Source organism: Rhyacophila brunnea, unplaced genomic scaffold (assembly GCF_057557595.1).
Source record: "Rhyacophila brunnea isolate RB1 unplaced genomic scaffold, BYU_Rbru_1.0 scaffold_5, whole genome shotgun sequence".
NCBI classification, from domain to species: Eukaryota; Metazoa; Arthropoda; class Insecta; order Trichoptera; family Rhyacophilidae; genus Rhyacophila; species Rhyacophila brunnea.
Window position 1 is genome coordinate 9,937,868 of NW_028233170.1, and position 25,870 is coordinate 9,963,737.

A 25,870-nucleotide genomic window follows, 5' to 3' on the forward strand; every position below is an offset into this window, starting at 1 on the left:
TAGCAAATTTGAACTTTAAGCCATCGTTATGTCTTTAATTTAGCAAAAATCCTTGATTTAATAATTTGTGCGTACGTAACCGAGTTGAATAAATTTACTTCAAAATTAAACCTCCCTTCTTCGTCGGGACCTTATGGCTGAAGAACGTGACCCAGATGATTTGTCCATCTGACAGCATTCTCCACGACTTGGTTCCACCCACTCAGCATTTAGCGGCACGTAGGACCTTATCAGTTTGAATCATGTGTCATTCTTCAATTGGTCTATCCTCCTGGAAGGATATTTTCCTCGCCCTCTCCGTCATTCAACATGACCCAATAGCATGAGTTTTCCAAGGTTGTGATCATCTCTGCGGGCTATATGACTAAAAACATTAGGAGTCCGACGAAAGCGAAGGTAAGCAAACCCAGTTATTATTTTTTTAATTATTCTATGATGTTTGGCTTTAATTTTGTAGATTTCTCTTTTTTGTATAAAAAATAGAAGACCATTTTTAGTATTTTACTTTATTTACAAACGATATTTTAATTTTAGTAATGAATCAGATACTTATGGACTTTACATATTTTTTTCAAATCTCCAACGTCATCTCATCTTTTGTCAGAAAGTTATATTATATCACTGATGGTTGTTTTGTTAAAACTGAAGACCCACAATGGAGTCAAGTAGTAAAGATGTTGGACCAAAGAAGAGAAGAGTCACTGAGAAGTTTTTGGTTTGTATAATAGAAAAAAACGGTTGTGCGGCCCGGTAGGAAATCTCATTTTTAGAATCTGGCCCGGCTGCTGAAAAGGTTGGCCACCCATACATTAAAGCAATAATAGGTACTATTGCACTATTATAGATACATAGGATCTTTTGTCTATATTATAAAGAATCATGCCTAAAGATTTATTTTTACCTTTTTTTTCATTAATTAGGTACTCGACAATTTGATGTAGATATTGAGCGCTTCCCGAAGAGGGTATCCAAGGTTATGGAAAACGTATGTTTTTCGATAAAATCAATGTTTGGAGTGGGGCCAGGGGCACCATTTCCCCTCATGTTCGAACTGAAACTTTATAGGAATTACCTATGTTTTCATCAAATTGAACCAATCTGTGGGTCTATTCTATACTTATCGAACACTAAATTGATAAATAGTATCAAACTTAGGGTAGGTTTGTATCAAAATATTAGCACTTATTGTAACAATTACACGAAGCCGGTTTTTATTGTTGCAATAAGTGCGATATTTTAACAGCAGCAAGATAGGTGCTGTTAAAATATAGCACTTATTGCAACAATAAAAACCGGCTTCGTGTAATTGTTACAATAAGTGCTAATATTTTGATACAAACCTACCCTAAGTTTGATAATATTTTTCACTTTATCACTTTAGCGGTCGATAAGCATAGAATAGACCCACTGGGGGTGTTGCGAATGAAATTGAAAATTGGAAAATAACGGCCACCCTAACTGGTACTTACAGGTAGTTAATTCAAGCCGATAGTTCGTTAATAAAATTTTAGCTTTTCATTTTTAAAAAAATCGGTTCAGAATCAAGAATGAAGTTTGGGATCTTCTCTGTAAGTACTTTTTAATGTATTTCTTACCAATTATTACTAATTTTCCAATTCCGCAATCTGTATCGGCTTTCTTTCTTTGTATAACTTACTCGCTTGTTTTTGCGTGCCTTTTCTAATCCACTGCTGCGTATCATTCTGAACAGCTTGTTAAAAAATATGGTATCTATATGCGGTATCTGTATCGGATACTATTACGTATACGGCGTCGTGCCGTGTCTCTATAAGCAATATAATATTATATATTATGGTGCTCGTGAGCGGCCACACATGGGGCGACCGTGGACCGTTTCTGGAGTTTTATCTGTCTGCGTCGGTTGTCTCCTGGTCGCCAATCTTCGCGAGCGATTTATTTGAAATTCTTCTTTAACGAAAAGCAAACGTGACATCTTAGAATAATATCATTTTGTTTAATTAATCAATAATATTATTTCATTATCTTCTTTAGCCTTTAACCAATGCGCTTTATGTAATCTAACATTATATACATTTTTTTAAAGTCTACATACCTAACTAGTTGTAGGAAACACGGCTTTATGTGATAATCACATGATAGGTAGTGTCCCATGATTATTGGGCCTCCCGATAGATTAAATTAATTATTAGGTATAACCATGTCACCTGACCTCCTAGCAGCGCTCGAAATGGAAAATTTTACGAACCGGAGCGCTCGATAATTTTATGAAAATATTAACGTTGTTATCTAATTGTATATGTATTTTATAAAAATAAGTCTGTTAGATTTTTTATTATATGACATATCTAGCTCAGGCGGTCAAATTAATATTTCCACAAGATGGAGCGATAATTTTGGAGATTTTATGAACCAGAACGGCGCTCCGGTGCGTTCCGGTCCATTTCGAGCCCTGCCTCCTAGTCAACAATGGGCGTACGTAGTCCAAAATTCCTTGATTAACTGTCAAAATATTTAACATGTACTTAGCACGTAAGAATTGTATCTAATTCAGCGCTCGAAATGGAGAATTTTACGAACCGGAGCGCTCGATAATTTTATGAAAATATTAACGTTGTTATCTAATTGTATATGTATTTTATAAAAATAAATATGTTAGATTTTTTTATTATGACATATCTAGCTCAGGCGGTCGAATTAATATTTCCACGAGACGGAGCGATAATTTTGGAGATTTTATGAACCGGAACATTTCCGGTACATTTAGAGCCCTGATCTAATTATAATAATAGTATGTCAGAGAAGAATGTGATTTGCCGAATAAAAAAGACGAAAGCCAAAGGGATTTAATAATAATGAGCATGTAAGGGAAGGATGGCAACACTGTTCGATAAAAAAAAGTCAGTAGAGGGTCGCCATTGAAAACGGCAACATCGGCCCCACAGTATATAGTAATTAGGCGTAAAACCCACTTAACGCAGCAAGTGGGGCTCTCGCGCAAAATTTCACAAGTGGCACGTAAATCATCGAAAATACAACTTAATCAAATACGCCAGCGCACACTGGATTTGACGACGCATTATGCCCGCCTGTCCCATGAATCATCGTTTTTTGGCTTCTCGGCGATACGAATGAACGAAAATACAACGTAGTCCATTCATTGAACACGGCGAGCAAAATCACGCTCTGGAAGCGTCGTCGATCGACGGGCGAGAAGCCATTATTTAATAACAGAGAACTCATTGTTTAATTTTATTGCGTATCCGATATTTCGCTGGTAGAATAATGTCATCGTGAATATTAATTACATGCCCCGAAATAATATAATATTTTTATTGCTTTGTTATGAGAGACGCTGATAATAATAATTATTTTGTGCTTCTTGGGCCCCTTATTACATAGGTGAAGGGTAATGCGCGGGTGGGAGGGGGCCTACTCAGTAGTGAGCGCATCGAGCGCTTTTTTGGTGGGCTTTATGCCTTAGTCTATGGGCCCCACGACTCGGAGAAAAAAGAAACGACATAACCACGCATGGACGTGAAAAAATGTTTAGAGAAACGGATATAGAGAATTAAGTTAAAGCGAATTAGAGATTAAGCTAATAATATTAATAATATTGTGAATTGATGGTGTGTCGATATAGCCAACATTATAAAAACTACGTTCTCTGAATGAAACAATCAAAACTTTTTCATTTTACTGCTACCTATTTCAATTATTATGTAATTTTTGTGAATCCCGGGTCCTACCGATATCCCAAGCTAGCCACAGGACCCGGGATATCTCAGTAGGTATATTATTATTTATGCCTAATGATGCCAGTTGGAATATAAACCAAATAGTGCATGACGTTTAATGATTGGTAATTAACGAGTATCACTTATGTATCTGCTCAAATAGCAAATGATTTGATTTTTTATCCAACTGGAGATTATAACATAATGATGCATTTGAAATCAGCTAAGACCTATGTGCTGTATGTCTGAGCCTTTAAATTGACGTTTTTATAACTATTTTTAACGTACGAAATTTTATATTGGTCGGTGTCTTCTAAATTCCTGGAAACTTTGCGTCCCGGTTATGGTTTAATCGGGATCCTGAACACGGATTTTATGGGACAATCCCAGCCAAATAATTGGGACGGTATGGAGTTGTGAAGGAGTTTGATGATGGTGGGGGTGTGGAGGTATAATGTAAATATACAGCGCTCGAAATGGACGGAAGCGCACCGGAGCGCCGTTCCTGTTCGTGAAATCGGTAAAGTTATCGTTCCGTCTCGTGGAAAACATAATTTGACCGTCTGAGCTAGATAGGCCATATAATAGAAAATCTAACACACTTATTTTTATGAAATACACATACAATTTGATAACTATGTAAATATCTTTAGAAAACTGTCGAGCGCTCCGGTTCGTAAACTTTTCCATTTCGAGCGCTGTAAATATATAATGGCGCTTATATATTTCGATACGAAATTCACCACAAAGCAATTTTCGCAACCATGGGAGTTGGGGAAAGAGGACAATCGACAAGCCACGGACTGGCTGGACAAGTGGATAAGATTCAACTGGTGTAGCTCCATCGAATAAAATTAATATTGCTAGAGTTGAAAAAAAAATAACAATTAAAACGCAGAACACTTAAATATACTATTATATTTATAAATAAAACAGTATCATAATCATATCATATAGGTACTCTACAATTACATCTTATATTTACAAACTTATATTATTTACGATCATAAAATAATGTTATTTACAGTACAATTATTAAATAATATTCATTATATTCACACTTCCTACTACAAATAAAATTAAACATATAAAATGGCTCAATTTAAAAATACTACATTGGTAGAAACGAATGAAAATGTTCATAGGGTGTTCACAATTTCACAAGTACACTGGCTGTTTTGGTCCAATATATATTTTTAATAGCTTCACTGAAGCCAGACAACTTTGTTTTGCTGTATTTTTCCAACTCACAATAATTTAAAGAAGGGCATCAACTGCGTGTATTACACCATTAGTTGTAGGAATGTTGTGTGTGATGACGTGTCCAGAATTCACCTTTATTCGACCTAAAAAGTGAACAACAATATTGATTTATAATATGTAAATATTTAGAAGCATCAAAAGAAATATAAACGTTAACAAGCATTAACTTTCCGGAGTCCGGTAGCCGGTGAAGATATATGAAACCACCCATGAGAATTTATGGGAAAAATTAAGCCTAGTCCAGAATGTAGTATATGAATAATGGTTTCCACCCGCGTTGGGAAACAAAAATAATTAATAAGTGTACGTTTGTATCATAATGCATTATTCGAAAACGTACGTAGTTATATGTTCGGAAACACTTTTGATACAACTTTCGAATAGTTTGTACTATAATAATAATATAATATTCATCGAACCTCTCATTCTCTCAGGCTTATCAGGCACCATTAGCGAGGGGTGTAAGACTATTCAATGTGAGAGGGTAATATTTTCTATACAAGTAATTTAAATTAAATCTCATGTTGTGAACATCCAGAATTTTGATTTGTTATGTACACAATGTTCTGTTTTTTTAAACAAATAAATAAATAAATACCTTTATCGAATTGCGAATGCATACACCATAAATAATGTAAAATATTTAAAATATTGTTTTGTAAAATAATAGCTTTTCAATGAGTCCATTATAAAATACCTAATCAAAATAAAAATACCTAACACACTATTCTTCTTTTATATTCATTGAAAGTAGGCAGGTAGGTATTAATTTACCTACTGACTTTATTTCGATGAGAAAAAATCTTTGTTCATGGTTAAAAATACTAGAAGAGATTTATCTATTGTCAATCATGTAATTAATTTGAAACATAATAGCAGGAAATCCAGTGCTGCCCACATTGACGATGTTAAATATAATTTTCTTTTTATACATAATACTTATTATTTTTAACGTGGTGCAATAATAAATGTGTGCAATTTTTTTCTATTCAGTAGGCATTGCCATCTTTTTTTATCAATAGGTTTCAGTTTTTCCATCCGGAATTGCATATGTTTTGATTTGATCTTCAAATACTCCTAATAAATAAATCACTCTTGCAACAAATTTTATTATACTTGGGGCGACGATGAATGTCGCATCTAGAGCTCCAATAATTATGAATACATAATATATTCTGACAATAATATACATGCAGTTTATCACTACTGATGGCTATTCCATTCAATTACACTTAATGTCTAATAATATTTTATTATGTACCGAATTTACAATATACGCGCCTTTATAGGCATTATGCAGAATGTTATGTGCCTGCATAACACACACGAGCAGGGGCGGCTCTACCTTAAGGGTTCGTATGAACCATCCCCACATCGTTATCATGTCGAAAATATACGTCCAATATTTTTATCATTGTCATAATATACCTATTCAATTACATGATTAAGTGAATTATTTAAATTATTTTATCCATCTAAACCAGTTCCAAATTTAGAGATATTTATTATTAGGTATAGATATAAATAAATAAAGCAATGATTGTATATAATGTAATAACATAATGATGATTACGAGGTATTAAAATAATTATTTAAATTAAATACGACATATTTCACGGTGACACCTATGTACAAATAAAGAAATCTATGGCGTCGATTTTTCGCTGACCGAGCGATTCAAACAACCCCGAGGTGAGAAAAAAAGCTCGCTGTATGTCGTTGCTAAAAACCTGTAAGTCTATAATAAAAATAATTACTATTATTAATTAAGTTAATATTTTTAACCACGCTTTTTGGCTGTGATTATATAACGACTCAGTTAATCATATTATTTATTCTGAAAAATTGGTCATTATTACTATTACTATTAGTAAAATTATATTGTTATTAAGTAGATTAGTACATAATGTATAATAATTATGAGGAAGTAGGTAGGTATGTATAGACCTAGAGACCACCTAGAAAGTCGTCAAGCCGCCACTGCACAAAAGAATATTTTTCGGTCCCGGAACCCTCCAGAAACGGATAAAATACAAATTATTTAACTGAATAGAATATTTATTTTTATTATTCATCTGGACCTCATAACTGAGCACCGTGACTCAGCCTTATCAACGAGTTGGCCTCATTTCACTCGGCATTCTACGCCACACAAGGCTTGTGGCCACTGGAAGACACATGGCACTCATAAATTGGTACAGTAAAAACAAAATAATGATTCGGTTCGTGGATTGTATGCGTACGAATATGTATTCCGTTGTCAGCGCTAGTATCATTTGTATGGCTAAACATCCACACGCACACCATCGACCAACCGAATCATTGTTTTGTTTTTACTATACAGAAATCCACTAAATCGGCATGTCTAAAAGACATGACAACGCGGACGACACAAACGGACACTAACGATCTTAATAATTATTATGACCATTAAGCCACGCACATTCGATAACCATTTCTGAATGCGACAATTCGCAATAATTTGCAGGTGAACACCATTAGGTATACCTGCAGGCCGGGTGTATATAGCTAGACTCAAAATTCGAAGTGTCTGGGTATGGGAAATGTACTAATAAATTATATATATTATATAAGACACCTTCTAGATTTTGCTAACTCCGCCCCATCAGTCGTCTTAAATGGACCCCCTAAACGATTTTCTGTGTAATATGGAATACTAACCCGAATTCTTTTGCAACGTAATTGGTTTTCCTTGTTCCATGCTGTCTTTTACTTGGTAATATCTCATACCAGCGCTGAAGAGTGTTCCTGGTGTAATGTGTTTCATCACCAAATCTCTGGCACTGTCCTTGTCAGTCACGAGCTTCTGGAGTTCGTCAGACTTGAAAGATGCGAATGCGCGGTCAGTTGGTGCAAATACTGTGAATGTCTTGGTATCTGTAAAGAATTATTACAAACATATTAGTATATTATAAATGTATCAACCTACCGAGGAGGACATACATTCTCCTTGTATCAAAAGATATATTTTTGTACATACATAATTTGAAAACATCTCATGCATATACACAATAGAAAAAATCACGTTGTAGAAAAAAATACGACACACGACGAACCTATATCTGCTGGATTCGCGCCAGTATGCTTTTCCAATTAAGCTACGGGCATCTTACTAAATTACGACGATTTAAACTAGTAGTTGTTTATATGTAATGATTATCGAATTTCGTTATAATGTTTTCATATTATGTATGTTCAATATCTAGAATAAAAGAAATAGTTTATTATATATTTTTGTCTTAAGAGTCTAAGGAAACAACAGATTTTTCAAAAGCAATAAGTTCGCCCATATTTGTCTGATGCCTCTTTTGCAGCCAGCTTTATTGCTGGTCGGAGATGATTTTGGCATTTTTGTCTCAATACGATTTTAAATTTAAGATTTTTTTCAGGAAAATATTAAATTAAACGTAGGTGCAGTAAAAACAAAACAATAATTTCGTTTCGTGGATTGTATGCGTACGAATACGTGTACCGTTGTCAGCGCTACGGGCACATCGGCTGCGAGGTAATTAGTACCATTAGTAGGGCTCGGACATCCGCACGCACACCATCGGCCAACCGTCACATTGTTTTGTTTCTACTTACGCCTTTTAGAAACATTTTAAATGGTTGAAAAGAAAAATAAAACGCCTTTTAGCAATAGATGCCTCAACCAAAATCTCAATTACGTGTAGTTCGATGGTAATTCATTTACTTATTGATGAATACATTAAAATATCACGGAAAATTAAGGGTATTCAAGAAGATATAACAAAGCGACTCATGTTGAAAACTACAATACTCAAAATAGTCATATTATGAGCTGAAAAAATAGCATTACTCGTTATCCAAGGTTAAAAAAAAACTCTATACTTTTCACCACAGTTCCACGGAACTGTTCCCGGTAGTTGCCGGCAGTGTAGTCAGTAAAATGAAGATCACTTTGATCCGATAGAAGATGGCACAGAAAAAGTCTAAAGGAAAATAAACAAAAACTGCGGTAGTATCTACTAATAAAATACAAGAATTAGAGTCATCATACCTGACAGTGTTTCAGTGAGACCACTCGAGAACATCGCTTTCAGGAAATTTGTGAATCTTCTTTCTCTGTCGGCCTGGAGAGTTTGGACAATATCTCCGACCGGAAGTGGGAACATCACGCGGTCGACAGCGTGGGCGATGCCTTGAGGAATGTTGATGTCTTGCTTCTCTGATAAAACCCTGGCTCCGTTCACAGTCGTCACCTAGAATAGTACACAGGAATAACATAATTAGTTTTTAACGCAAAATATATTTGGACTGACCGGGTGACAATGTGTTGACGTTCTTAATCGAATGGGAAATGATCAGAGCGTTGGAGCGGACCCTTTTTTGAGTTGCTTCGCTCCAGCTACGCTCCGGGACCTAATACTTGCTCCGGCTCCGCTCCACGGTCTGCTCTGCTTCGGGTAAAAAGTTTTAATAAGAATTATATGTGAATACGTGTATTAATTAAGGCGCTAAGTACCAAAAACAAAAAAACTGACATTTTTATAGAAAAGTGTTCTACATACTAATGCCAATAACTTCAACTATGGTCTAAGTGCCTCAAGCAAGACAAAAAAGTACAGCAAAATATTTAAACCTGTCGACGTTGTAAGTCCGTTGGCCTGTTTTATTTATAATGGTGTAAATAGCACTACAGTGGTCAACCTCATTCAATATAAAATGGCCGACGATGGTGTGTTGACACTTGCGAGTTCTTAATACCTAAAATTATAGAAGCTGCTGTGATTGCTTCACACTGTAAAACCACATTTTTCAAAAGGTCTGCTTCATGAAATTTTACTGCAATGACTCGGTATTTTGTAACTACAGGCAATACTACTTTTTGGTACTTAGAGCCTTAATTAATACACGTATTCATGTATACAAATGTTAAAAAAATAAAATAATCGTCATTTTCATTATTAATTCTATTAAACAAAATTATCAACAGCAAATCGTCTCTCATTATTTGTCTCTTCTGTCAAAAAGTGAGGTTATTTATCACTCGGCAGTGTTGCGATATTTCAAATAATTCCAGTATTGCAAAGTGTCAAAATATACTATTTTCGTTGTATTATCCGGAACAGGGGAGCATTACAAATTTTCTGTGCTCCGGGTAAAATCTCATTGCTCCAGTGCTCCGTGCTCCTGCTCCGAGCTCCGCTCCAACGCTCTGGAAATGACTGAGAAGTTCTGCGTAGCATCAAACCCAGAAAATTACAGTACCTCGGCCATATTATGACAGCATTCTCCAAATTGTCATCCAAGGAAAGATCAACGGTAAGCGTAGGAGAGGACCTCCGTTATTAGTATCTCCAACTGTTCCTGGTAGCAAATGATAAAGCAAATATCGCCCCAATGGTGGCTGACCTCCGTTAGGGGATGACACGATAAGAAGAATGATTTTTGTTTTAAATGCCCTTATCTCTTCTCGGTGCTATTTGCACTGATTGTTGGGGATGTTATCTTTTTGGTCTTGCTAACTATTTTATCTTTTGAATAATTAATTGACCGTATGATCATATTTATTAGGGTTCCTTCACGATTCCGAGATTTCGGGATTCATTTTTACGTAACTTTTGAGAAGACAATATATACACTTATCAATTAAAAAGGTTAAAAAATAACGGGTACGTTGAACTCCCCACATCATGAAGCGGGTCGCTAGCCCAGAATCTTTGGCGGGTCCCCTTACGTATCGCTAAAGCCTTGTTGACATGGCGCATGTCTCGCCGCGATTCGCCGCGAGTGAATGTGGACACCCTAATGAGGTCACCTGTACCTCGACCGCAAATGAATTCGCGCGAGTCAAAACGCACCTTGTGGACAAGGCCTAAGGTTAAAGGCAGTGTGACGCTCACACGTAGCGTTCGAGGTAACATTAATTTAGCGATTTTTGAATACCTACATCAATTTTAATTATGGAGTATCGACACACATTAATCTAAAATTGCTTCGCATAACCATATATTTTTAAATGTTAATATTCATGAAGTAAAATAGCACCCCAGGCGACTTTTTGTACTATTAGAGCAAATTTGTAATGTGCGTTTATCTCACTTATCTGGTCAAATCGACACGCCAGTCCCCAGTCTAAAGCCCTCTCAGCCCCCCCTATGAAATAGTTTATAAACAATATGTTCACATTAAACTCTTCATCCATTTCATAACATCCATCAGATTATCAGAAAAAAATATACTTCGTATATAGGTGACCGTTCAACCATTACTTTAGAGCAGTGATCAACAACCTTTTCTTTCATAATAGTCAAGTTAAAAACTTACCAAAAACATTTATACACACATTTATATAAATATAATTGCATAATTTGTATCGTCATTATTCTATTTTTTCAAAAACCCACATGTGTTCTTTATTTGAAAATCCGTATTTTAGTGGTAAAGAAAGTCCCCACAAATAATTTTGAAGGAAAATTTTTGAAATAAATAAATGATGTATGAAATTTAATAATAAGTTCCTGTGGGATCAGTAGGTATCTATCTATCTACCTTTATTTCGTTCCATTCGACGTCATGCATGGCGTACTGGTTGACTCGAAGCTGTGTTCCTGCTAGGGAGACACCAGTCATTTCGTCTTGAAGTGAAGATATTTCGAATGCTCCAGGAATTACATGGTGAAGAAGAAGCTGAAAGAATCATAAATGTTGCAACATGTTTAATAAATAATTTAAATAATAACTTCACTTGAAAATTGGCAGGAGGCAGGAGATAATAATATATACAAAAGTTCGTATCCGTAAATTTGTACGTATGCAGTTTGCCGTATCACACTTCACCGTGAAATGTTCTATCGGAAATATATGGTCGTATATTAAAGATCATCCAACCTCTTTGGGTCGTATAGTACTGAGATAAAATTCATGTCTAATTAAAACAAAGTTCTTGTCGGTTTACAAGAATCCAGCGGCAAACAAATTTTGAAATTAGCCGATATACTGGGTTATTTGTTAGGTTAGGATCTAATAAAATTGGAACATTATGCTCTGCAATGCTTTACGAACAACATGTAATTTTTCATCTCTTTCCGATAAGAAAGCTCACGGCGGCTACGGTGAATTGTAATACGTACAATTTACGTGTAATCATAAAATTTAGATAGCACATAGGAATTAAAAGTTTGTGAATTTAGTCTAACTTTGCAAAAAGTTTAACATTCTTCCAAATTTGATTATGATAATTATCAGGCATGGTATTAGAGATTATATTTTATGTCATACATAAGTTTTCAAGATAAAAAAATATGCTTAAGTGTATGTATCAATAATTGTAATTTTAATTAGGTACTTACGCCACTTAGCAATCTTGGATTTTCCTTGAATTTCTCTTCAGCTTTATCAGGACCTCCCAGTTGGATAAGAAGTGTACGGAAAGCCTTATCGGTTGGTGCGAATACCGTATATGGACCGGTCTCATTAAGAATTGCATCCAGTCCTGACTGCTTCAAATATTTCGCAGTAGCGAAGAGACCATTTTCTTTCAAGGTTTCCACCAATCCAGGATTTGAGCTTGTCGAAAACGATATTTGTGATCCAGCCGTTTCTGGTACAGATTTCGGCGTTGTCGATCTCTGAACCAAATTGGTGCTAGGATAATACGTACTTGAGCTTGGTATAATGGAAATAGTATCGGTTAGGAAACTCGAGGATGTTGGTGTCACTAATGATGGTGTCTGGGAATATTCAACAGTTTGGCCTGCGGTAGTGTACGTTATTCCGGGAGTGGTGTCAAAGCGATGCTTCTTTGTCGATGAATACATCTGGTGACCATTAATCGTAGTAGGTGGAGGTTGTGTGAAATATACTGAGCTCGGAGAATCTCTCTCAATTTCACCACTGGTGCGAGAAGTATCATAAGCGTTGGTAGATGCTGGTGTGGTTGAATCATAAGTAAATGAAACTGTCGGGGATGGACTTCCGTTATGGTTGATGGATAGTGAAGACGGTGAAGCTGAGTTGTAATATTTCGGTGACTGTGTTACTGGAGCGTTTATTTTTGTAGCTTCAAATTCTTCATAGTTGATTGTCTTTGCAGACGTCGTAGACGTTGAGTATTTTGGAACACCTCGTGTTGAATATGACGTGTCCCTAGTACTACTGATTGGAGGTGTCCTTGTTGTAGGAGACTTTGGCCGTTTGCTTGTTGGAGGAAGGCTTATTTCACCATCTTTAATTTTTTTGAGAATACTATCAACATCTTCACTTTGTGCCTCTTTGGACTGTTCACCATTTCCTTTGACTCCCTTTACTTTATACGATCCGTCTCCTTGCTCTTCAATGAAAACAAATTTGACGTTCTTTTGATTAGCAATGTTTGGAGGAAGTTTTCCAACATCTTCAAGTTTTCCGTTTCCACCTTGCCTAATGATTTCAAAATCAGCCCCAGGTGGTAGAACACCTTTTGTCAAATCTTCGAAAGAATCTTTTGTTGTTTGCGACGGCCTGATTTGATTTGGTGATGATGATATTATGTGTGATAACATTGAACTGTCCGCAGATAATGGGGTTGCTCCTGCTATCAAATTAGGATCAGATGTTCGAATGACTTCAAATTTCTGACCATTTGGTAAAGATATTTCCCTAGAAGTGAAGTTTTTACCATTGATCTCTTGAGAGTTTTCTGCGATGGCCAATTTGAGCTGTTTTAACAAATCTTGTCTTTCGAAATATTGCAGTTTTCCAGGACCAGCATCTTCAGGATCCGATTCATTAGAGTCGCCACTCTTTTCATCATCTTCTTTCAAAATTGATTTCAGTTCTTTGTAAATCTTTTGCCTGTTTGATTGTAAATATAATTCAGGGTTATCCTGGGCTTCTGACCGAGACTTTGCCCTTTGCCTTGTTCTACTTTTAATTGTTGGTCTAGGAGTAGTGGTAGTTGTTGTCGTAGTCGTTAATGGAGTTGTCGTTGGGTGAAGATCATCGTACTGCTTCAACGCTTTTTGGAAGAGACTAACCTCGTGTGGTAAGATTCCTCTTGGCCTTGCTTGGGTATTCAGGCTGAATTCAGTTTCGGGTCGTGCAGTTGCATAAATTTCCTCTTGCTTTTTCTTTTGTTTCAAAGAAAAATCTTCATGCAGCTTGTTGACTTTCTGCTGTTGTTTTTGTTGTTGTCTTTCAAGAAACTGTTTATGTTTTTGGATAATTTTTTGCCTTTCTTGGAGATCTCTGAGCCTTTCAAGATCTTGCTGACGTTGTTCTTCAAAAAGAGACTGGAGTTGGGTTGTTTGTCCAGATGAAAATATTTGACTAGATCCTAGCGTATTTTGGAAAGGCAGTTGACCATTATTTTGTCTGGGAATTAAATTTTGCGTTGGAGCAGGTAACGGTAAGCTGCCCAAAGTCTTTTGTAAATTCCGTTGCGAGTTTGCGGTATTTTCAAAGTTATACTTTGTCGTTTGTTGAGTCGGTTGAGTTGGGATTGTAGGCAAGAATGAATGTTGAGTAGGAGGCTGAACAGGAAGCTGGTTGGAATTGAATGACGATGAAATTTGTTGCGGTGCTATATGCTGGTGTCCATTAACTTGCTGGAGTGGTATGAACGGTTGGGTCTGTTGTGGCAATGGCTGAAACTGCAGCGCTGATTGTAGGTCTTGTTGAGCTTGCCCTGATGGAGCCTGCGGCAAAAACGCTTGGTTGTCAGTCACCAAGGGCTGCTGATATATAATCTGCGGCTGACTCAATAGTTGAGAGGATTGTGTAGGCAGTGGCTGGAACGCTGGTGCTTGTTGAACGAACAGTGGTTGATTTCCACTGAACGCTGTCGCTTGGTTGAACTGAGGAACGGATTGTTGGATGAAGCCGTTCGGGATCTGCCTGGATGAATCACCCAGTGGATTTTGATTGAATGAAAATCTATGTTGATGCTGCTGAACGTCACTCAGTATATGTCCTTGTTGTGTATATGATATTTGGCGACGTAGATCTGGTGAGTTCTGAAATAGAAAAATAATGCAAAATTAGTGTATGCATTAAGTAAGTAAAGATGATACTATCAGTAAAAAAAAATCAAAATCTATTATTTATGAGACATCCATCTAGATATTGTGAGTAACTAGATCTGCACTGTTCTCGAGTACAGTAAAAAAAACAATTCCTTAGTTCAGTGTATTTCAACCTTTTAACTAAAGCGACACACTTGACTCCCTGGAAAACTCCCATGGAACATTGGGCGTCAACATATTAAATAAGCAATCACTGACAACGCGCGAAACGCGAGAGCATTTTAGATTACGGATCGATCGTGATTCGTCATGCTAAACGTATACACTGATAGAATACCTGTCAAATAATGCCAACCAATTCTGACTAGCCTAGCTAGCTGTATATCTACTGGTACCGATCATTGTCATGTTTGTGGATTGTAGAAGATTTGATTTTATGTTATTTATAGAAAAAAAAATAGTACACTAGAAGGATACTCAGGGCCCACTGGTAGAAAAACACTACTATTATCTATAACAGGGGTAGTCAACCTTTTTATACCTAACGCCCACTTTTGTATCTCTGTTAGTAGTAAATTTTTCTAACCGCCCACCGGTTCCACAGTAATGGTGAATTATAATGTTTATTATATATGTTTACTTTCTTCATCATATTTAATTTCTAACAGTTCTTCTTGGCAAGTTGTATCAGCCTCTTCAATATTTGCGGTAAAAGGATTTTTCATCCAGTCATACACCTTCAATATCAAAATATCTTCAAATCGTTTTCCATGTCCAATTTTTACCTTAAGTTTTTAAAACCCCTACCGCCATGAGAGCTGGAACGCCCACTAGTGGGCGGTAGGGACCAGGTTGACCACCCCTGATCTATATAATAGGTACATGTTATAAAATATCTAAACATCCACTCAATTTATATCAGTAACATCTCTTAATATGACGATTATCTACCTCAAATTTAATGGTGTATATTTAAAAAGAACAAAGGGTATGTTTACTGTCAATATTAATTGCGGATGTTTGAATTTCCTAACGATATTTTTTAATGAAAAATTGTTGCTCTTCTAGTGAAATTTATTACGAAAATCGTGATTAAATTCATGTTCCAAAATAACGTTTGACATATTCCTAAAAGTGTCATTATGTCAATGACTCAACTAGAATTATTCGGCACCACACGTTGCGAATATTTTGTAATCAAGTCGGTCAAACGGTTTACTGAATGCATTTTACGAAAGTTAAGCAACCAATTCGATGCGAAATACGCTGATCGTAATGATTATTCAGATGATCTTTAGAAAATCACCAATATTAAGCTGATAGAGGTTTGTAACAGTTTTGAAATATACTAGATTAGAAATCTGATTATTTTCTCTCTGTGTATCTCGAATTTATCTAAGTACTTTATTTTAATTACAAAAGGAGACAAATCCAATTTTAATATGTCATTCGATATTCAAAAAATTTAAAGTTATTATTGTTGTTTCATAATTGGTGTACTTATTTTAAAATAAGTTACTTGTATATAATCATGAGTTTATATTAATAAATGGAGTTTTACCATGTAAACAACAGTTAAATTAATAAATAAACAATCTTTCATATTATTTTCTAATATTATATCAACAATAAAATAGTTTTAGGCGGTCTTAGACATGTTTAATAATAAACAAACAATTGGTAGGCAATAATCAATATTAGATTAATTATGTACTAAGATATGATAAAGATTTCTCTCTCCATGTGTTTGGTCATCCACTACATTCCCACGCCATACATGATAACTTTTCTTGTCTTATCAAAGATTTGTAAGGTACCTATAAGATTTATTTCAAGAGTCTATGCAATGATTTGGAACGTAGCACCTTAATCAAACCGAAGTAACATTTTTGAGTAGCACACTTTTATAAGGATTCCTTTTATTTTGTTTTCTATGTTCTTATTACTTTTAATAGAGAACAATAATATTATGAATCTAGATTCTAGATTCTAGATAAAGAAAAAACTAATATTTATCCCGAAAATAAATGTGTACTTATGCATCGCAAAATTTCCACTATGAACTAAATCCATACATCCCGACAGTTGAAAATAAATAATTAAAATAATATTATAAGATATTGGTAATATAAAAGGTTTATAAGCCTTTAATTTCATTTATTATTGCAGCAGTCTGTCAAACTGCAACATGTAAATTCGACCTCTACGAGTCTACGTCATAGAGCGTCTACTATCTACACATTATGTGCTACGTCCAAATATTTTAAATACCAGTACAACAGGATACAAGAGGTTACTATCACGTCTGGTAGGCATCATTGTTGTAGACGCTCCACTTTAAATTATCCGTTATAATTCGATCTAAGAATAGATCTTGATTTTGTCTGGCGAGGAGTGACCCGCAGATAATTAACCTGTAGAGTAAATTATTCGGTGACTTTTATTTATTCTGGGCTATCGCTATTTTTTTGGTGTCGTTACACGATCAACTGTTGAAAGAAAACTGGCCAAATCAGATAGAGAATGTACCTATCTGTCAAGGGAAAAAAAGACAACCGTTTGGTGTTTACACGATCTACAAATAAGTACCCAATGACGAGAAATTATGCATCACCTTAATACAATATGTATGTTCAAAAACTTTCGATACATTATAAATCTACATCATAATGAATAATATTCTCTGCCGTGTTTTCTAAACGATACAATGGTATCTAAATTTAAACAATTAATCTCGAATATAATGTTGACGCATTTGCAAATTATTTTAAGCTACTTCTATTTAATAAAAATGCTGCATCTAAATTCAAATTATTATTATCATTGGCTCTACAATCCGTCGTTTAATTTTGCCGCTACCCGTTTCTGAACAGATTTTTTTACGAAAAATGTTTGCTTTGGATCATTGATATACTACTAGATGAGGAGTTCCCATACAAGTGTCATTTTAAAAATGTACCACAAAAGAAGATATTACGAATATCGTCTTATAATATTTTCTTGTAGGTATAATGCGTTAAAACCGTTAACATGGATTCCCGAATTTCACCCGTATTGCCCTGGCTGTAAAACTAAATTTGCGTTCTTGGAATAGTGAGACCGTTATAGTATATCAATGCTTTGGATCCAAATAACATGCAAGATTCGAACTCGTGGACCACGGTTTCGAAAACGGACACTTACCACGGGTCCATTGTGAGCCCTTACTACGTTACAATTGTTTGTAGAAGTGAAATCATCTTAAACAACAACATACAGTATAATGTATTATTAAAGAAATACAAGAAAAGGCAGTCAAATTATTTACAGTTAAGGGAGGGAATAAATATAAATATTAATTCGTACCATATATCGCAATATAGCCAAGCATGCCCTGCTATTATATGAGTACATCAGTGGTCTTCAAATGTTTTCTTATCACAACGCCATACAAATATTTATTTTTAATATGAGTGATCTTATTGCTACACATAGCTACCCACATTTCCTGTTGAGTTTTAAGAGATGTTTGGTTTTTATTACAACTAGGTACCGCAAAAAATCCAGCTTCGTACGGCCATTTTTAGGGAAATATTAAATTTTAGTGATTCATTCGTACTAGCATAGTCTCGTAAAATATTGTTTTAATTAAACAGTACAAACTGTATTTAATTTGACAGAAATGTTTGCAGGTGTAAAAGTGTGTTAGTTGCGAAAAAAAATTGTGATAGACATTTGTGTCTGGACTAATAAAATAATGAAACCGCAGTTGTAGCAAGGCAAAGACGAGACACACATTAAATAATGGCAGTGGTTTTTAAAAAGGCCGCCAATGCATTGCAACCGTGCATTTAAAATTATAAACGTTTTCTAATATTCTGGCCGAGGTGCACACTTTGAAGAACTCTGAATGTATCGAAAGAACAAATAAGTAGGTACCATATAAAATAAAAATAAATCATAAATATGTTTTCGTAAATGCTTTCAAAATCAATTATATAAAAATAAAATAAAGACGACACGGCTAGTCAACATAATGTACCATAGACAAAGTAAAACTGGACACAAAAAATGATAATACGTAACGTTCCGTGAAGAAGAATCAACCCGCGGTAAAATCGGTTATTCAAATTATGTCAATTTGACGCGTTGATAAGTGGCACAATAGTTTTGAACTGACAGATTAATTCTGGTGTAATATCATCCATTATGACATCTTGCAAGATTATTGTGTACTAGAGCGGTAAACGTTTTATAATAATTTCTCTGTCTCATGTCGAAAAATGTTACATCGTGTTAGTGTCGGCTCTAATAATAAAATTTCCTGACATTGAATACATATTTTATGTTTTCATAAATGGCGTTAACAAATTATTGAGAGTGAAATATAAGATATATTTATTTACATTTATTTATTAAAAAAAACAATTAAAGATAAACATAATTACATATAACAAAAATCCAATTTTACTAACGTAAATCAATTAAAACAAACATAAATATTATCTGTCATTTCTATGACAGAAAAATGATATATTATATTATATCTAACTATTCTAACCACTCTGGTTTAGATATTATCTGTAAACCTTATTTAACATTATTTAAAGATTTTGATTATCTACTATAATATCAACCTTATTTCAGCGATTAGAATATGTATATATTTATATTATAATCATTTATATCAATCCACTGCTCCACGAAAGCCTCTCTAAGCTAATCTCATGTCTCATGTATTACATGTACGTATTCTGCAGAAATATTTCGTAAAGTTAAACATCTTGAGTACTAGTTTAGATAGCTTGATTTATCCAGCGACTGTGTCATCTTCGAGCAATGTGAACTGCTCATTGTGAAGGACAGACCATTTATTTTTATTAATAGTAAGTTCCCACAACACTTAATATTTTTTGGAAGAATTAAAATAATAATACATTGTACGTAAGTTTCACATATTCAAAGAATAATAAAACATCTAATTTATATAGGTATTCACCTATTAAACTAATCATGTGAAAATAAATTAAATAGTAGTTACAATTATATGTAACAAACATACAGGTTTAATATTATTATCCTATAATGTTAATATAATGACGCAGCTCGTCTTAAATTCATCACAAATTTTGTATTAAATAAATAATACGAAACATATGCATTTATAAAGTTGTGTTCCATAATCTATGATTACGTAAAGATGGATGAGAAAAATCTATGAACGCGGTAATTTTGAATAGAGAACATTATTTAAATTTTATGTGGTTGGGTACGTTATCGGCGCCGTCATCTGACAAGACACACAATTAAATACTTAATTTAGAAGATTGGCAAGCGGGAAACGCAATTTCGTAATAGAGAAATTCGCCGGAGAAAGAAATATGCACAATTGACTGCTTTCTCACAATTGAGCACGTCATCTTCCCACGTAATTTCATGTTCCATTATTTAACATCGAGTAAATTACGAATCTGCCGTAAGACGTGAATATTATGGAGTCGCGAATTGTACACAGTCACAACGAGAGACGCGTCGGTGTTGGAGTTTATTTATACCACATGGCGAAGGGAAAGTCTTCTTTCGTTTAATACGCATCCACGTGATGAGAAATTTCCATAAAAAGATGCGACGCGAGCTCCTGAGGCCAGCCAATGAAAGTGAAATTATTTTTATAAGTGTGCACCGTTTTTATAGAGTTTTTTTATGATCGTTTTTGACTACCCCACACGCATGAGATTTTGAATAGAAAGATATTTTAAGACGTGTACTTACTAATTAACATTTCTATTCGTCCGTATCCAAAAAACGTATATTAAAAGATGGTGATTAAAAATAAATTAATTGGCACGTTTTATCATAATAATATGACGATTAATTCGACAAAAAATCCGCTACGGCATTTCAGTTTACATCGAGACTATAGTTTACTGATTTTCAGCCAGTGTACCGCTAGTATCCTAGTATACCTACTGTCATTTTTAATATTTAAATCATCATTATCATCATCAGCCTGAATCTATCCACTGCTGGATAAAGGCCTCTCCAAGCTGAGTACAATTCTCTCGGTCCTGTGGGTTGCGTTGCCATGTACTTCTTCTTTATCATTTAATTATTTAATAGATCCAGTGGTCTCTAGGTCTGCCTTGCGGTTTTTTCGTACCTCATGGATACATTTTTACATATATAACAGTAATTCCCAATGCGGATTTCAATGGCGGAACATCTGATGCAATAAATATTGCTTTATTCACAATAATACTCTTTTATGGTATTAATATATTTATGCAGCCATAAAATATTATCTTCTAAGATGAGAAAAACAAGATCAGTGTTATAAATTGTAGATATTTTATTTTATTTATTTAATGCATTTATGGTTTTAAAGTTATCTAATATTTTCAAACACAAAATTTATACAGTTCCAATTGACTTCTAACTTAATAAGTTTTATCATTTTGTAGATTAGGAAATGTAGAATCATACTCTATCTAAAAATAGTGAAAATCAAGTTATCTAGTTGTATTATTGATGTGACGTAATGATATATACGTTTTTTCAAGAAAATTTACAGATTACCTAGGCTAGGCTCTTAAAGATACCCTACATTCTTAATTTTCGACCTTCTTACAGTACTTACTTCAACCTTTAACTGAAAAATTCTCGAAACAATTGCTGTTTGATAATAAATTTTATTAATGACCTAGAAGTGAATTATAAATTTAAAATTTGAAGAAATAATCGCCTGCGTCGCCTATTATGTGCCACGTTCTGCTCCGGCATTAGTGATTCAGCATTTTTTTTTTTAAATAGCCGTAATAAAATACTCTCGAAACATTTCAGGTTACATAATGTAATGTTTTACTGGAAGGGTTGGCTAATGGGCCAGTTTTGTTTTATATTGTATGATGCTGCTTTTATATTATAAAAGAATTATTTTGATAAGGATAATGGTGTGAAAGTATGAAATGGCATTTTTGTATTAAAACTTCCTAAAAATGCTTCTCCCGTTAAAAGAGACCGTATACACACAACAGGATTATATATTTTTTGAAACAAATACATTAAATACAATCTTATATAATATTGTTCTAAGAGCCCAAATGAAATATAATATTGAAGCTGAAACAAGATAACCAAGACTTATAATTAAGTTAGCTGCAGGCATTCCGAAGTGCATTTTCATTTGCAGTCAACGTCAAACGTGTTGTAGGTACCCTGAGATTTATTTACCAGGATTGCACGTAATCGTATTTTTTATAATTATCATTAAGCATTTAGATTATTTAGAAAAATAATTAAACTAAATGAATTAAATAAAAGCAGTACCTACGTACAGAATAATAAACGTTTTGGTTACGCCGCCATATTGTATTAACGTTGGAAAATATTTTTTTATAGATATCAAACCATACCAAAAACTATCTGGAATCGCCATGAAGTGATTACATTCCCGTTTATGAAGGTGTGGGTTTGGAGTGCGAATTCCGGATCTAGCGAATTTACATGTCTTTTTTCAATGTGTGTTTTTCAATTGTGGCCAGAACATGAAACCAATAGATTATTGGCTAACATCCTTTACTCGAAAAAAATCTGTTAATAAACATATTCATCAAGCGGCTAATATCTACATCGGATCGAGATTAATGAGTAAAGAATCAATACTCGCATGCCAGAGGCTTTAAAACTTTTTCGTTTCACGACACCCTACTGGGGATACCGGAGAATACAAAGCATGCAATTTAATACAAATTTTTGATCATTTATAGATTTGAAGCCGCATTCATATTATGATTTCGGAAAATATCATGTCTGTTCTGGCAGAACGCACTAACTGGAGAATACTAGTTTTGAGTAATTTGACTTTGAAGTTGTTAAAATGTTTGAAATGGTCTATCATGTGAGTTTATTAAGTAATCGTAAAAAGGATGACTTTAAAATAAAGACTGTTTATTTATTAAGAAGGTTTCCAGACGGTAAAGTTTTGATATAAGGAAAATTTTGGTATAACTAACTCAATATGTCATTTTTTCGAATTAGTGTCTTCTGCCAGAACAGTGACGATATACTCTATCCTATCATTTAAACAAATATTTCTAAAGCCAAAGATAAATTTACTGAATGAAAATGTGCTTAGTACCTACACGTTATTTTATGATTATGTTTAACATATTTTTTAAATTAAATTTACTCTAAAATATCATAAAGATTTATATATCGCGAGTTATTGCCAAAAGTCTCGAAATCATGTTATGGAGTAATTGCTATATTTTGAAAGTTTGGCGTGCCCTATAAAATCAGGCATAATGCTAATTTCTACGTGCTTTATGAGCATGAGTTCTATATATCGGAATGCCTTGATTTTTTAGCATACATATTTATATATATACCTACACATAATCCATTGTTACTACTAAATACTTAAATTATCGAATTACCAACTTTTAGCAGCAACCCCACTTATTAAGTTAGAAGTATCTTATATATTTAATCTAAAACACATCATTTTTTTCTAAAAAATAAAAATATCTATTATTAATTTGAAATCCTGTTTCAAATTGAGTTTCAATATTGTACTATACCATACCACAAATAATTTTGGATTGTTAATAATCTACCCTACGTAAGGAGTAAATTGGTGAGGCTCATTATCTAATCTCATCTCACGTTGCGTAGTACGTCAACATCACGTCTGTCTAACGTGACACTATTGCCTAAATCTATATATTATTATTATAATCATAACAATACGTAATGCACAAACCTATATCAATCATATTATTAAAAATAGAAAAGATTCAAACAAAAATTACGGAAACATTCATCGGTGCAGTAAGAATTTTTATGTAATATTTTGATCTAGAAAATAATATTGAAACCAGAAATAAAAATGAAAATGCTCGGCAGCCAAATGACAGACCGAGGTGTATATAATACATAATGGTATATTATTCAATAATAGAGCCGATTAAAGTGACCGTCGACGGAAATCACGTTGCGCAAATAGGTAATAAACAAAATTCATTCATTGAAAGTGAAATTATCAAAGAAAATAATTCACCCAAAGTAAGTAAGCTAAGATATATAATTATTACAAAAACAGATACAAAACACTAATATTGTTAAAATTCTATGTTAGTGGAACGCATTAGTTATGGATTTTATACACAAAAAAATAGCCGGGTACGCTGCTAAATAAATTATTGTATGTCAATATAATATAATTGATATCTATATTGTATATAGGTATATACATACAGTGACCATATTATTATTTCCTTGGTGGTAATAATGCACATTTTGATTTATGAATGGCTAAACCAGGGGTGACGAACCTGCGGCCTTTTAGGGTCTCAAGCGCGTCCTTTTGACTGAATCCAAATTTTACAAAATAAACCCTTTTATTTTATTTTATTACAACTTTTTTCTTAGCTCGTATTCTTATTTGTCCGGTACAAATCTTGCAATCGATTTTTAACTAACTTTCCGACTAGCTAGACATTTGAAACTTTTAGAATATATCAGAACACGATGCCAATGCATTTTTTAATATTTTTAGCCATCTTTAAGTAGAATTGAATTCATTTTCAGTTTGTATGAAATTTTGTATGAAAAGTTATTTCGACACCATTATTGTATCTGGGGCCCTAGCAACTAAATTATTAATATATACGTGCGTTACTATGGAAATCAATATGACTTTGACATTTCAGTATTATTTCTATCAAGTACATTTTTTTTGATCGTTTAAGCTAGTCAAGTCAAGTTTATACGATTCAACGGAAAATTTAAAAATGTTGTATATAAAAAGTTCTGTTTATCTTGTAATTATTATATAACTTTTTATTTATTAGGTATAAAAAATGTTGGATTATTTTTATATCATTTTAGTGCGTCTTTATGCAGGTTTACTGTATTATCCTAAAGTGCATTGGCTATCGCAGGGACAGGTGTTAGCCAAAATGTTATCTCTGCGAGAACAGCTGATAGTTGAATTTTATGAAGAACAGAATCTGCGATGGGAGTTATTGAAAGTAAATTTCCATAATGTTGTATTTGTGTGTGATATTATTAGCATGTTAACTCAAAATGACTTGAATATTTCCTTGCAAGATAAAACTAAGTCTGTAGGTATACTATGATAAGTATGTTATTATTAGGTTTAAAAAATGTTAGATTATTTTTATATCATTGTAGTGCGTTTTTACATATAAAGGAGTACATGCGCAAGCATCGGGGTAAAGAGCTTACCTTACCCGTGATACACCCGCCGTCGTTTTTTACGTAAGTCGAATATGTATAACTATTTAGTAAATCCGCCAGGTTAAATATTATTTATGCTGAAGGACGACATTTTTCTTTTCTTCAAAAATCCTTTGGAACCTATTTCCCGCGTAAATTGAGGAATGACTGTATATGCATTTTAAGTATGTTTCTTAAATACGGCCTTATTTCATTTAAGATAAATGAATGCGGTCTTCTGACAGAAAAAGTTTCATAACCCCTGGGCTAAACTGTCATCTGATGTAACATGGTATTTTATGATTATGTTTCATATATTTTTTTCGTTAAGGTTTCTCTAAATTATCGTTAAGATTTATTTTATACAAGAAGTATTGTAGGTATATTTAATTTTTAGAACATCAATTTGTCTAAACAATACACATATTAACTGAACTGACTTTCGTCCGACCACTTTTCTTTCTCAAAAAAATTTCCGTCCAGAATCAAAGTAGAAACTTTTTCGCTTTTCTTCGCCAAAAGTTTTTCTCCTTCCGAGCAGTTTCCCTCTCAAAAGATAAATACAAATATAATATAATGTATATACATTTCTTTCCAGAATCCAAGTCGACAGCTCTTAATTAGCTTAATTAGCTTTAAGGATGTATGTTTTCTCTAAATCGGCACAAATATAGTACGGCTTTC

General features: G+C 33.9%; 1 protein-coding gene across 1 annotated transcript in view; it reads right to left on the minus strand.

Moving 5' to 3' along the window:
* Positions 1 to 4,639: 4,639 nt before the first annotated feature.
* The window catches only part of LOC147066020 (uncharacterized), a 34,171-nt gene continuing 12,940 nt past the window's right edge, over positions 4,640 to 25,870 (minus strand). Inside the window, exons 2-6 of the mRNA XM_085955197.1 lie at positions 12,317 to 14,959; positions 11,517 to 11,654; positions 9,022 to 9,223; positions 7,662 to 7,877; positions 4,640 to 5,062 (exon numbers count right to left, since the gene is read on the minus strand). Coding sequence (XP_085811323.1) covers positions 4,974 to 5,062; positions 7,662 to 7,877; positions 9,022 to 9,223; positions 11,517 to 11,654; positions 12,317 to 14,959 — 3,288 coding nt within the window. The 3' untranslated portion in view covers positions 4,640 to 4,973. The remainder of the gene's footprint in view (positions 5,063 to 7,661; positions 7,878 to 9,021; positions 9,224 to 11,516; positions 11,655 to 12,316; positions 14,960 to 25,870) is intronic.